The following is a 15527-nucleotide window of genomic DNA, read 5'->3' as shown; positions in this document are numbered from 1 at the left end:
TGCCACATGATTGAAGTTTTCCACTGTTTGCATCATAGCACTCAATCATTGAAAATACCACTTCATTGCTCTGGATGAGTTGAAGACGTTTTATTCCACATGCCCACTGCTGAAATTTAAATTAGGGGCAGGTCCAACTCTACGTGATTTCTGATAGGGCCGTAAGATATCTCTGATGGAAGGGCTAGAAATGATTTATCAGTGTCACCATCAACTGAAGAGTACATGGGACATCATCACAGATGGTTACCAAGTCACCAGGTCCATAGAAGAAGTAGCCTTCATGCAATAATCAAGTAAGTGACAAAAGAGAATTGCAGGAGTTTAAGGCCCTTGAGCTATCTTGTGGCACTAGGACTTCAGCTGCCAAGGAATCTCATTCATTTCAGCTCATCCTCAAACAATGCCACCCATCCATCAGCAAGGCCTTCCCCTTTCATCTCCATGTAAAAATAAATTTAGTTTGTTGTTTAAAGAAATGTTGTAATTTTCAGGTTACTAAAGCTTTCCACAAGTTTTAGACATTTTTGTGAGGATTTTAAGGAGCCTCTTTATTGGCTCTTCAGAAGCAATGAAGAAAGCTGCCAAGTAGAAGGAAGGAAAGGCTGTGTTGTTTTGGTCCATTAAAGAGGTATGGCTTACAATACCTTTAACTGGGGCACTCCCACCACTTCAGTCAGCTCCTCACACAGTATTTATATTTAATGTCACAGCAGCAGAGCCCACCAACAAGTCACAAAAAAGAGCAGGCTCCATGATATCTACAGTACAGTGAGCTCTGGTCTCCTGACAAGCATCTAATTGTTTCAATCATGTTGGACTTCAACCAATTTCAGTTCTCTACCAAAACCTCACACCAGAAATTGACAAGGTGCAGCCCTTCAGATGTTGTTGGACTGCAATCCCCAGCAGCTTTAGCCAGTATAGCCAATGCTGAAGAATGCTGGGAGGTGAGGTTCAGTCTGGAGGGCTGCATTTTGCCTACCCAATTTAAGATTATGATTTTATTGTAACATGCCCATATATTTTTTCTAGATACAGTGGGCCCTCGCCTTACGCGGGGATCCGTTCCGTATCCCTCCGCGTAAGGCGAATTCCGCCTATGCTCAAGCCCCATTGTAAACAATGGGGCTCATGCATGGCGGCACAGCGGCACACAGGGCGCAACGGGCGCGCGCACCCATTCAATTGAATGGGACGCGCCGCCCCTTCCCCCCATGGCTTGAGCGCGTATGCTCAAGCCGCGTAAGGCGCGCCCGCGTATGATGCGGGCAGGCTGTATTATGTTATTAGAGGTTTTCACAACCACTAATTTTAAAGACAGAGAAGTTCTATCACTAAGAGATACAAGACTCTTTCCATGGGAACATTTGTTTTTGTTCTAACAGTATGTACTATATCACTAGATGTTAAGGAGTATAAAGTACAGACCACAAGTCAATATGTACTTGCATCATAGATGTCACAACAGTGAAATATGTACAACTGTGGAAATATCTGCTCTCCAGATGTGCTGGACTATAACTGTTGAAGCTGTAGCAGCCCATCACATCTGAAGATATTGGACTGGGGATATTTAGGCCTCTGGAACAACTCTTTAAAGTATCTATTTCATATCAACAGGTTGCATGCTTCCATTGAAGGTCCAATGACCAACTTCCAGGAATAAATTTTAACAGCTGTTTTGTTCTGTAGGAATCTAAAACCAACAGAAGTAAAGACTGAAGGCATATTACGGGCACACAATAAACGGACACAGGCAAAATGTATATGCTTAAATAATTTGTTAGAGAACTCTGAATTTTGCATCAACAGAAACCTGAATGAAAGTAACTCCTCTATTTGTGGCAAGGGCATTTGGCAGCCATATTATCCTACTCTTATAGGCAAGTTATTATTCTCTCAGTGGGCATGGACAATAAAAATTGATTAATCACATTATTCAGCATTTCATATCTACAATGGCTTTGACCGGAGGATCACATTCATGGCCAAAGTCACTGAAAACTCTTATGGATCTTTCTCTATATCATGGTCAGTTTTAACTGCTGCCATGCTACTGATGACATTGGCCAATCTCCCTTTCTACAGCCCCCCCCCCCCCAAATCTGTTCCATTGTGTTGGGAAGCTACTGATTTCCAAGCCATACTAAGGGCTATAAGAGAGAGGGGAGGGGTAAAAGTTTCATGGTTCTGGCATCACAGCATCAACGCCATGTCAGATTTAGGACACAGGTGGAAATCAACTGACCCTTGTGCCTCATGTAGCCCTGCAGTGGTCCAATAGGGCCATCTAGTTCCCATTTGAATCTATAACCCCCCAAGCACCTCCAAAAAAATCCAACCTACAAATCCCCCACTTTCCCTCCAAAGCACGGCAAAATATTTTTATACAATCAGAAATTCTATTTCATGATTCCCAAAATAATCAAAATCCCTCCAAAACAGCCTCAAAATCCACCAGGAGTGACACATCACTTCTGGTCACCCAAAGTGGTGGATGCAAAAGCATATTACAGATGACTGGGGGAGACAAAAATCAGCAGATGTGACTCTTAGGTATCATTAGGGAAGGAAAGAATATTCCAAAATATTCAAACAAGAGAAGAAAAGGAGATTTTCCTGAGTCTTGGGAAACTGTGATGTGGAAAATCCTACACAACAAGAATCCTTGCTGTCTGAGACTTACTACATGCAACCTTCTCCACCCCGCATTTAATTTGCTTTGCAGAAAACATCGCATTCTGCTAAGACAATATGATTGCACAGGAAGCAAGCTTCCTACAGAAAAAATGTGATTTTCTCCACAAATAAGTGAATTGTCTTTGAAAACTGCATTTTCTTTTCTGTGAACTGCTTGGACAACAGTCCATAGCTACTGTATCTGGTTGTTACAGTATATGATGTGTAATCAATTTCTGTGACATACAATCCATTTTCACATGATTCATAAGACCTCAAGATATGCTTCCTTAAGTTATTATTATTATTATTAAACTTTATTTCTAAGTTTGCTCCTATCTTTAAGACAATTTGTATGACTCTGTATAGCTGCTGAGCCCAGAGTTACAAAGAAGCAGCACTTACAATACTGACTTAAAATGTCACTTCTATGAGTATTTAAGAAATGCAGTTTGGATACTAACTCCATATATAAAATAAGAATTCTTCTTCTCTCCCACGATTCCATAAGTACCTTTTCCCTGTTATGCAAATGTCTTAGTGTTGTATCATTGTGCAGAGCCTAGGACTTTTTAAGTGTTTTGTGAACTAATCATGATGATGATGATTATCTTTCCGTTTCACTGACAATTGTTCAGGAACAACTGTTCTTAAGAGTGCAGAATTCAGCAGCATCTTTTGATATTACCTTATGAAAAATACAGTTGCATTCATTTCTCATCCCTCTAATAGCAAACTGCTTATCAGTTTGTAACTGAACTGGGGCCAGTCTCAAAATAAGACAATAGTTTCAGTTTCTACATATACAAGACAGTAACTGGTAGGCAGATGTTCGCTGTAGTGTTATGTGCCTTCAAGTTATTTTCAACTTACAGTGATCCTATGGTAAACCTATCATGGGATTTTCTTTAGAGGGGGTCTGCTTTTGCCTCCAAGGCTAAGGGAGTATGACTTGCCCAACATCAGCCAGTGGATTTCCATGGCCAAGCAGGGATTCAAACCCTGGTCTCCAGAATCATATTACAACACTCAAATTACTATATGTCAAGTCTCCCTTATCCATTAGTCCAAAATATTCCAGAATCTAAAATTGTCGGCATGGGTGGTTGAGATGGTAACATCTTTGCTTTCTGAAACATCTTGGTAACAATATTGTTTAAAAATATTGTGTAAAAATTACTTTCAGACTATGTATACAAGATATATACAAAATACAAATGAATTTCATGTTTAGACATAGGTCTCATCTCCAAGATCTCATTATTTATATTCAAATATTTCAAAATCCAAAAAAATTCAAAATCAAAAACACTTCTGGTCTCAAGCATTTTGGATAAGGGAGACTTAACCTATACTAGCTCTAAGAAGTACAAATATTTGTGAATTAAATAAAGAAATATACTGTAATCATATGGGATATACAATTCAATCAATGGCTATACAATTGGGAACTAAGAAAGAAGAATTTCTGGTTTATAAAAGTATAACCCAAAATTACATTTCAGTAGGCAAGTATGTTTTCAGTTTAGATTTCTTATCAAAATAAATCCCTAATACTAGCTTGTCTGAAAAACCAGTTAAGGAGCATGACTGCAATTTCATGCTAACAAGGAGTTGCTGCTTGGCATGATCCATTTTGGCTACCATTCTTAATTTTAGATTCAAATCCAAGGTGTGTTACTTTACAGATTTCAATGTAGTAGGTTGAAAATGCCCATTTCCCTTCGAGTAGGTCCCTCTCACACAGATGGCACTGCTTTATGTTTATCTAGCCTGGTGCCTGGTACATAAATAACTTGCCAATCAGGTGCCTTCTTGAACTTTAACTCCCATCAGCCCCAGCTTGCATAGTCTTGGATAGCAATATTTGAGTAGTGTAGTCCAAAACATCTGGAGACATCATGTTGGGAAAGGTTGCTCCAGGGTGACAAACTGAGTTTTCTTGACTGCTACCTTAGAATGCATGCAAAGCACACAAGATGCTGGCTCTTTGAAAACCTAGAGTAATTCAGGTTAATAAATTACCACTGGCAAGTGGTCCCACTAATTACAGCTACAACCAAATTTAGTACTGGCTACTGGCTGAATCACTGCAGACAGTTCTGCACACATATCACTGGATTTACAGCCAAGTGTCAACTGAATTGCTAAGTGCATTTGAAGCTAAACATGCACATCTTTTTAAGGCGCTGACGTCAGCCTATTTATGACATTATTTTTTAAAAAAGAAATTGTGATCATAATTGAAATTTAATAAGCCATCAAATTTAGATGCAGATAGAGTTTGGCCTCATTACTATGATGCTTGTTTTCCTAGATTCTTGCTCAGGCAAGCAAAAGGACTGAGGTAGCAGGAGAGCAGACAGGCGAAAAACACAGCCTCTAGACAATAACCAAGTTTTCCACTCTACAGGAGGCCTGTATCCTTCATTTCACTCCATGATGTGGCCAGAAAATGAAAACATCACCCCAAGAACAATACATCTAGATGAAAAACAGAAATTACACACCTGGCCAGGGTTCAGGAGAAGAAACTGTCCTGGGTAGATTAAATTATGTGGGTGCTTACAACAGCACAAGTGCCTGTGCATCGTGAAACTGCCATACTGGCCTCTTGTCATGCATGGACACATTTAACAGATTTCCCTCAAGGCTGCCCAACACACAGCAAGAGATATTTTATACCCTCCTGATAAGACAGTGGCACAACTTGGCTGCTGCCTAACAGATGATTGAGGCAGGGAGAGAGAAGAGAAACAAGCATTTGGATTGTAAAATGATTGTAAGAAAGCCCTTAACACTAGAAGCTTCCAAGCAGCATGCTTAAAGATGGTCTGAATCCTGGAAATAAACTCCCAGATGCAGGCCAGGATACATACATACATACCACTATTTTCTTGTAGAGTGCCATAACGTTATCATCATCAAATGGTAGAAATCCACAGAGGAGAGCATACAAAAGAACTCCCATACTCCAGATATCTGCCTAGGATAATAAGCAGATCAATAAATAAAAATCATGGAAAGCAGCTTAATACACAACATAGTGCTTAGCCCTTATACATGTTAACACATCTTTAACAGTCAGTTCAACAGTAGACAGCATAGCAAGTTGGTGCCTCCAACCTGTGAGGTTCAGTTAACTGCCTGTCAGACTTGAGCAAACTCAGAACCTTTGTACATCAAAGAGTTCAGTATGTTGAAACAGCAGAGAACTTTATTGAAGACACAGTCAGAAATTCACCAGTCAGCGTTTAAGCCAGAACTGACCCCCAACAGCCAAGCAATACATTAAAACCCTAATGAATCCAAACTCCATTCAGCACCAAAACTTGCATCTTAGCTTATTCCCCCCTACTAGCCAGCCCTCCTTCTAAACCTTCTCACCAACTCTATCTCTTTCAGACTCAGGCATTTCCACCATCTGTCCCCCTTATGTTACTACCAGACATCAACCTGACGCAGCCCATATCTCACATATTCCAAAACCTATTGCTCCAATAACTATCCTAGCCACTGCACATATCCTATCTCCCCATGCCAATTAACCTATCTGCTTTCCCATAAATCTCAGCAACTATTAGCCCACTCATCAGTCCCATTCAAGCATGCATATAACAAAGTTCATTATTGGAAGAAAAAGAAAGAAAGCAACCATGAAACAATTACTCATCTATTGGACACATTATCAGAACTCTGACAGAATCCATGCATACATAGTTCTGACACTGTCCTACCATCAGGAGACTAGAGTTCTGCTTGGCACACTCATCATGGTAAATGTGCAACCCCAGGTGAGTGGTATGAACCCACTTTCCTCACAATCTTTGAACAGGAGGAGGAGGAGCTGCAACCACTCCTGTAATTCTGTAGAAGTTTGGAGGAACTCAGTAACCCGCCACTGGAAAAACAAGCCCTCCACCCACCTAACACAGCTTTGAAGCTGGGTTGTTCAGCACTGCACCTCCAAGATGCAGTAAGACGCCATATCCACAAATTTCATTGAGGCATATGCCACATTAGAATTATTTTACTCCTTCTGAAAGTTTAACTGCAAATGTACATGGAGGCAATTTTGTGGGGAAAATGTCCAGGAACGAGTAAGTAGAGATGCTTAAAGAAATAAGACACTAAGAGTTCAAAAATGTACTACAATACCTCTGAGCCAATGTAAGCTTTTCCCTGAATTAACTCTGGAGCTGCATATGCTGGACTTCCACAACATGTGCTTAGATGGTAATCCAGACCACCCTAGAGCAAGGGGAAAAAAAGTAAGCAAGACCTGAAAGGAGATTGTTTCCATTTTAATTAAATATGTACACTGAATTCTGTAACCATCATCAGCTCAGGTATCAGAGCCATTAAGAGCCAAGGACTCTTTTGCAGCTCACAACAATTCACTTTCAATAACACATTTTTGTCCTGCTAGCATACTTGTTATTATGCCTTAAGCTGGATTCACATGCCAGCTTCACCCTAAAAACAACAACCTTAAATAGCATTTATTTAACCTTTAACCTGACCAAAAAAAAAAAAACCTGGATTCAATTTAATATTCTTTATAGGAATTATGCCAAAACAGCTTGCAGATCCTTTAAAAATATATATTTTTTAAAAAACCCTACCCCCAGGCATGATGCAAAGGGGCAAGGGGAAGATAGAGAAGCAAACTTGAGCACCAAATTTTAATGTTATATAGTTTCTATAAAGAATGGAATAAAAGGGAAGTAGACTGTTCACAATTCAAAATAGCCTCCCTAAAACAGCCTGTTGACTCTTCTTTGAAATGGTTGTTATACTGCCGGAAAGAGTAAGGCCACAACTTTCTGGTACCTAGCAGGAATCTGCTGGCTTCATCACTTACACTCCAGTCAGTAAGCTCAGAGAGTCCAGTAACTATAGCACATGGTCCTAATGAGCATTGCACATAGGGAAGTCAGTTCAATTGCCTCCATGAGCAAGGGACAACTGACCCAATCCAGCTGGTGGAAGCAACAGCAGTTGGAGACAGCACTTCCAATTTAGTAGGTGGAAACAAAAGGGGGGAAGTTGTCTAGGATTTAAGGACAAAAATCAGACCAAGGTCCTTATAAAGTAAACCTGCCAGCCCCAAAGGGGCTGCTTGAAACTGCTCCTGCCGAAAAAGGATTGGGGCCACAGCCAACACATGCCACAGCCGCATTCTGCCTTGAACCCAGCCCAAATAGGAGTGGAAAAAGGCACCTTTCCTGGCTACGCCACTGCCTCAGGACAGCTTCAAGATGCTCCGTCCGCATGCGGCACGTAAACAGTGTGCTGCTCGAGTGTCTTGAAGCTCCCATGTCTATGCATCCGCCTGGCTTCCAGACAGTTTCAGAGTGTGCGGCGTTTAAATGCCACATTCCCAAGACGCCTAGAAGCGGGCTTTAAAGAGCTGCCTGTTTCATCTCCAAGACTACATTTGCAAAATTAGCCTAAATTCAACAATCTGCTGAAAACACGTTTTAATAAATTATGTGCTATGCATATGTCTTGCCATGCTTCAGTATTCTACTGGAGAGCCATAAAAGGAAAAAGAGTGCAAAGCAGGTTATGTCATGCCCCCTTACACCATCCCTCCATGGGCTGGGCTTGAGCATGCTCATAACTGAGCAGGGCTGTCTATTTTCTTAAGAATACAAGTACACATGAATCTGCCTTTTACCAAGTTAGACATTTGTCCACCTAGCCCAGTACTGTCAATTGGCTGGCTGCAACTCTCTAGGAAGGGTTGTTCCCTGGAGATGCTAAGGATATAACCTGGGACCTTTTGCATGTGACAGAGGTGCTGTACCACTGAGCTACATGCCTCCCCATCTTCAGTCAGAGAATATTCATTGGACAAAGAAAAAAACAGGCAAGTGAAGGGAAAGTTTACTTTGGATATGAAAACCTTCCAGGACTGGGAAAATATTGTTTAATGTCTACTGTTGCCATTGTTAAGTGACAAAAAAGCAATGGTCTCTAGCAAAATTGAACAGATACTCACCCTTGGTTTTGCACAGAGACCAAAATCTATCAGTTTTAGGTTGTGCTCAGCATCAATCAACAGGTTTTCCTGGCAAGACAGAAACTATATGTTAAAGGATGTGCATTTAAAAGGATTCAGCACAGCCTTAACTGCATGTTGTAAATGTAACCATAGGAGGAAATAAAACACAGTCCAATAGCCAATAATGAACAGACATGCATAAAACAACAGAATGAGAGGAAACAGATGCTCCCTTAGTAGAGGCTGCTGTTGGGGGGGGGGGGGCGGTATCAGCAGAAATCTTTATCTCTGAGAACTTGCAAAAGAGGCTTCAGCACTAATTAGCTGAGCTGGTATACAGGCACTCATAATATATGGCTAAGCAGGTAACTAAGCTGTTCCAGTGTGGCCTTGTTCAATTTGGCTGGACTGAAGGTCTTTGCAGGGACTAGCCAAAAGCAGGCAAGCAGTAGGCTAAAATTGAGGAGGTAGTTCTATGAAAGGAGAAAACAAATTTACCTGACACTAAAGATAAGGTACTAAAGAGTGGGTACAAACTAGAAGGTAGGGTAGGGTAGAGAACCTGAAGAAGGGCTTGACAAAAATTTGGCAGAAAATAGAAGGAACAGAAGAAAGCAAGGGAGTCAGAAGGTGTATAGTTTGCAAGGATGAGAGTGGAGTGCCAAGAACGCTGTTTAACTGAGAGAGGATAGTTAAAAGAAGCAGACAACGTGACAAGCAGAAGTCCAAAGGAGGAAAAGCAGGAGGAAGATGTGAAACAGAAGCTAAGGAAGAGCATTGGCAGGAACAAAGTGAGCAAGGAAGACTTTGAACCAAAGAGCATTGTTGTGGCTTCTACTGCTCTCACTGTACCACTGGGACCTGGCAAACCTAAAATGCAAGGAAAGTTTGGGACAGCATGGTAGCTAAATTGTCATATGTCATCTGGGGGCAGGCTCCTAATACAAATGAAGGCAGCAATAAACAAGGTCTAGAATACAGCTAGAGTAGTCCTTTAGAAATCCTACTACTATCTTGGACTCTTACCGGTTTGAGATCCCTGTGAGCATACCCCTGACAGTGTACATATGCAATTGCAGCAACAATTTGGCGAAAAAAGATGCGTGCTTCATCTTCAGGTAAGCGATCCTTTGCAATTATGTAGTCAAACAGTTCTCCTCCAGGACAGTACTGCAGGGGGGAATGTAAAAGTGACTGTGAGGCAGAAAATCATTTGGTAACTTGTGAAAACAAGCTGAGGCTCCTTTAACCTCCCAAGCCAATCCTTTTAAGAAAAAGAAATGTTGCTACCTCTAAATGTTACCTCTTATGTCCTGAGCAGACAGGCAGGATATCAAAGGCTAAGCCCATGGGATCCTGTCCCTGGTTCCAATCAGGTCAGTCCATAGGCTGCTGTGGCGATGGGTGGGTGTACACAGCCTGTTGCAGCCCATCAGAGTAGAACTTGTGCACCTGGTTACACTCATGTGACCAGGCACCGCCATCCAATGTTACAGGCCACGGCAGAGGCTTTCAGGGAAGACATGACAGCAGCAGCAAGTAAGGGGCATGCAGGATCATGTGGTGTGCCAGTTTCACCAAGGAGTTTTCAAGAAACTAAGTGGCCAACAGCCAGTCTTTTTGTCCTGTGCTAAGGCTCCTTTGGGCTGGGGTCAGTTCAGGACCACTGGATAAATGGCCCAAGGTTATTGGTCTGTATCATCTGTACAGAACTACACAAGGCAGCGGGAGGGGGAGGAATGGGACAAGGGCCTTTCTGCCCATGCATATAGGTTCCTTGGGACATAAAGAAGTAAAAGAGGACATTAGACACAAGGCAAGGCCAAGGCCAGTGCTCCCAAAGTCCCCTCTGTTCTCCAAGAGAGCCACCTCATTTTATCACACCATCAGTCTGAATTGATAGCTTGCAGAGAGCTTCAGTGTTCAAACTATGAACCACATTTAGCCCTGAATTAGATGTGGCCAACCAGTATCCTAGATCAATTCAGTTCCCTCAGATATGCTCTGTCAGTTTGTCCCCACCAACTCATGAAGGCTTCATGGGTCCACAATACAAGCTGGGCATCCAAGTAGCATATGCAAGTGTGTTAACATACTTCTTTTAGATGACTCTAGTAACAGCACAAATCTCTTCCATTTCTACAGTGTGCATCATAGCAACACATTTGTATCAAATACAAATGTACAGTGGGCCCTTCCTTTATGTGGGGGATCTGTTCCAGACCCCCTCCCCGAGTAAGGCAAAAAACGTGTATGCTCGAGCCCCACTGAAAACAATGAGGTTTGTGCATGTGGCACACACATACACACCATTCTTTTTATTACAGTGCTGCTTCAGCATAAGATGAAAGCTGCGTATGGTGCACCCATGTATGGCATGGGTACACTGTACTTTCATGTTTGCTTTTGAAATGGAACTAAGGAGGTTTATTTTAAAAATGTATACCTGAATTAAAATTTGGGAGGGCTTACAGAACCATATAGAACTTCTTTGGGAACAGGATGTAGCCTTTTGGTAGGTCAGTTTGATCACCACTGTTTGAAGCACAACAAAAAAATTCCTCTGGATTTCAGTAAAAACAGCAAAATGTTAGATATGTCACTTGCTTCTATTCTTTCTTTATCTGTTCTTGCAGCAACTTAGCTCTCCTCCCAGTCCATCTTGAGCAAAGTGGAACTCAGAGGTAGTAATTCCATCTCCCTCACAGCCCAGGTATGTTCTGCAAATCTTCCACAGAGGGTAGGAAACTGTTTGGTAGATTTTAGGTAGTACAGATGGATCTGCAAGCCACTAGGAAAAAGGAGAACAAGGAGCAAAATGCCAAGGGTTTTTTTTTTCTACTCTTGGAAAAATTGCAGGAGACTGAATTGACTCCAGTTAGTTTAAGTATATGGTAGTTTCATGCTCCCATTGATTTTCACGTGGGGGGAAAAGATGTGTCTCCACAGGACATCGGACTGTAATTGTCCAAGAATTTCTATAGTCTAAAATGGTTTGCATCTGTTAAATTTTATGAGTATTTCAGGCAGCTACCAAGGTCCATAGCAAACCCTTGTGTAGAGGGCTTAAAAAGTCTGTCTTAAAACCTGAAGAATTTTTTGAACTTTTACCTCTAGAACCATAAATATCTTCTTTGGTGTCTCAATCACATGGTATAACCGGCAGATGTTCTGGTGGCTTAAGCTCTTCATGGCTTCAATTTCTGTTTTTACACGAGGCAAGTCATCCTAACAGATTTAAAAAATAGGATATTTCTAGGCAATTGTATCTCATAAAAAACTGAAAGTCCAACTGAAAACTGCTTTCCCCCAGAAGCAAGTTTCTTATTTTCCTTTCCCATTCTCATTTCTTTCTATTTTGGTATGATGTATATTAGACTGAAATCTTGTGGCCTATTTGAGAAAACAAGCTTCTGTCAGATCCCTACCAAACACATATCCAAATGCCCCTCTTTATAGGAAAAGCATGGCAGGCAAGGGGAATAAGCTATTTTCCCTTACGTTACGGAAAAAGCAGCGTCTTTCTGACAACAGCTGCCATTCTGGTAATCCTCACACTTAGCTCAGAATATCTGCACATGCCTAGCAACCAACACACTTGAGCAACCAAAACATCTGATGGTCTGAGGTGAGAAGGAAGATTGGTGTGACTACTGATGTCATAAGTGTGTTACATCTCACAGCTCACTCAAATGGTGGACATATTGTTAGCAAAGCTGCACTTTTGACTTATAGCTGGCTTGGCAACTGAAAGGGGGGAAAGAAACAGGATTCTCAGGTAACCACGCCAGAAACAGAAGGGAAGACGTTGAGCATAATCATTTGAATTACCTATAGCCATATTTTTATATCCCATTATATAATTCTCCTGATATATGAATTCCAGGCAGCTACTAACAAATTTAAAACAGTACAAATTAGAAACAACACAAAAGCATTAAACAGTGTAAATATAACATCTAAAAAACAATTAGACACGTTAAAAAGTTAAAAATATTTCACATTTAAAATACAAACCTTTGGCACCTGAACTGCACAGCATTTAAAAGCCCAACCTTTGTCAGTTTGTAAAAGTCAGATAGCACAAAAATACTTTTACCTGCCACCGAAAAGAGATCAGGGATAGGGCCATCCTGGTCACTTTAAGAAGGAAGGCCCTGTTCCTTGTTCCCACCGAATGAGCCTGAGTGGGTGGTAGGACCGAAAGATGGGCCTCTCCAGATGATCCTAGCAATACTAGGCTCGTGAAGGAAGGCACAGTCCTTCAAATAACCTGGACCCAAGCCATATTTTTCATTTTGTAGGCATCTACCTAGTGACAATATTTCAAAGCCAATAGTTGAATGTCAGTTTAAAGACTGGAGTGTGGCTTTGGTGTGGCTTCTGGCCTCTTCGGACACATGCATCATTTAAACATCATACCTCCAAAGTGACCCGAAGCAGCTTTGTTTTGGCCTGTCTGTACGGGCTCATATAAGTTACTGAAGAATATTGTTCAGCTATCATTAGTAGAGTACAGAATGATTCCATAAACTTAAATATAATCCTTGAAGAGTCAACTGTTTTAAGACTAGGGAACTCCCCGCAATTTCACTTTATTAGCAAGTTGTACAGTTACAAATATCACTCATCCAAAGAGTCTCTCCATAGGTGGAAAAAATTACTTACTCCCAGAGTCAGCTTGTCCATTATTTTTATTGCAACCTGTTCACCAGTAAGTAAGTGACGTGCCAATTTAACCTTTGCAAAGCCACCTACAAAAAGAAAGATTATAAAGAAACATTTGTTTTCAACTCCACTTTAGAGATCAGAATAAGGGAAACAGCCTGTGGAGTGGAGGGGAGGCTATTGGTAACTCCTGTCCCCACAGGACAGTTTCACTAGCAGTGGTGGATCTTTCAAACTATTTAATCCAAAAGCTCCATCATTCATCTGACCAACTGCATATCTAACTCGGCTTTACAAGTAACTTTTACCTCTGCGAATTCTGCATTTTGGGACAATGAATTTGATTTCTCTTCAGTATTCCTGTAACTTAATCTCTATGTTGCTAGGTGGTACCCCTCCCCACTATTCCTTGAAATTTCACCTCAAAATCAAATTTGCCTGTGAAATTTTTAGTACTTGCCTTCAGATGAAAAAGCCCATATACATATAACTCAACTGTGTATGTATGTGCTTCTTCAAGTTGTTTCCAACTTGCGGCAACCCTAACGCAAACTTATCATGAAGTTTTCTTGGCAAGATTTGTTCAAAGGAGGTTTTCCATTCCTTTCTCCTGAGGCTGAGAGCATATGACTTGGCCAAGGTCACCTAGTGGGTTTCATGGGTGAGCAGGGAATTGAACTACGATCTCCAGAGTCATAGTCCAACAATGGAATTACTATGCCACACTGGCTGAATTAACATATATTTATTGTTTATTAGTCTTACCAATTCCTCTCTTCTTTCTGTTTAGCACTACTAGTGTTTAGACTATAAATTGTTCTCTTTTGTGCTCTTGTTTACTCTGTAATATGTCATGTCCACTGATGCAGCTGTAGAGCAAGTGTAGACAATACAGTGTTTTGAATTACCAGGATGCTCATTCCATTGAAGAGAGTGGGTCTGACTTGTAAGTACACTTCAACTATGATTTATTGCAGAATCTAAAGCAATATTAAAGATCACCATCCTCTTTTAATAATCTACACTGCAGTTATCTTATAGTTATTGTGAATTATTTGGCCGTCTGGACAAAAAGCAGGATAAGTAAGTATGGGGCGTAAACAGACCACTCCAAAGGAGTGGCTTGCCCCTACCCCTGTGAACTCTGGACTGGGACCACGACAACTGCAGCCCTGATCCAGCATTTTTGGGCCAAAAACAAGCAGCAAAATGTTGCTTGTTTTTGGCCTGGAGAAAGGTGCCTTTGCTGCCGTGGCTGCATTTTTCCACTCCTTTTGGCATGCAGTGTGTGAACACTGTGCCAAAGGAATGCCGTAACGCTGTCCACTGAGTGGTCAGGGATTGGGGGGTGGCGTCGGGGTGTGGGTCATCCAAATGCCACGCCCCCATGCTGCCCCTAAGCCAGTGCTTACTGCCGGTCTGTAAAGCCCCTATGTTTTTATTTGCTCTTAAGTTATCCACAGCTGTTATGTTTAATGTTCACATTCAACAGACTACATTTGCTGACAGAGCTGTTTCCACCAGTAGAATTTGAAATGGGGTTACCTTCCCTCCAGAGTTCACCCTCCTTTGCACCCCAAAACATGCTCTGGAAAGTTGGAAAACTTTTTAGAGCCATTTCTTTTGTGCAGCAGTAAAGTATGCAAAGGGAAAGGGTAGTCAGAAAGCTTCACCACTTTGTCTTTAGACCTAGATGTTTAGCTACCTTTCTTTGGAAATGCCAAGAAGCATACCTGTCCCGATTGTTTCATGTAGTTCATAATACTTGAGAAGTTCCTCAATGTCATCCACAGCCATAATGAAATGTAAAGATGTCCCCTCCAGGTACCTGACAGTACATAAGTGATCATTTAGGCTCATATATTCATACTGAGATAAGACAGTAACATTGATTACTACACTACAGCATATATTTAAGTCAGCATTATCGACCAACTTTTAAGTTTCCCTAGTCACTTTATTTAAATTAAGAGATTAAGTACAGTAAGTCAATACAAGCCATATTTTGAAGGCCATGTAAGTAATTTTCATCAGGTCTGTTGAACACATATTGCCTTGTTGCTGTGTGACTTATGCTGACCCTAGCATGGGATTTTCTTGGCAAGATTTGTTTACAAGAGGCTTGCCTTTGCCTTTTCTGAGGCTGAGAGAGTGTGACTTGCACCTC

General features: G+C 41.2%; 1 protein-coding gene across 3 annotated transcripts in view; it reads right to left on the bottom strand.

Moving 5' to 3' along the window:
• The window catches only part of MELK (maternal embryonic leucine zipper kinase), a 34783-nt gene that overhangs the window by 16414 nt on the left and 2842 nt on the right, over nt 1-15527 (bottom strand). For 2 of the 3 annotated variants that reach the window (XM_089510854.1, XM_089510835.1), the window contains exons 2-8: nt 15094-15188; nt 13361-13446; nt 11804-11920; nt 9719-9862; nt 8690-8758; nt 6841-6933; nt 5570-5668 (exon numbers count right to left, since the gene is read on the bottom strand). In XM_089510854.1, coding sequence (XP_089366980.1) covers nt 5570-5668; nt 6841-6933; nt 8690-8758; nt 9719-9862; nt 11804-11920; nt 13361-13446; nt 15094-15157 — 672 coding nt within the window. In that variant the 5' untranslated portion in view covers nt 15158-15188. The remainder of the gene's footprint in view (nt 1-5569; nt 5669-6840; nt 6934-8689; nt 8759-9718; nt 9863-11803; nt 11921-13360; nt 13447-15093; nt 15189-15527) is intronic. The other variant, XM_089510845.1, reaches the window with a different exon arrangement.

This window comes from Sceloporus occidentalis, unplaced genomic scaffold, assembly GCF_023333645.1.
Source record: "Sceloporus occidentalis isolate IW3139 unplaced genomic scaffold, rSceOcc1.0.p SCAF_1, whole genome shotgun sequence".
Lineage (NCBI taxonomy): Eukaryota > Metazoa > Chordata > Lepidosauria > Squamata > Phrynosomatidae > Sceloporus > Sceloporus occidentalis.
Note: the sequence above shows the minus strand (reverse complement) of the source record. Positions and strands in the feature narration are given on the sequence as shown.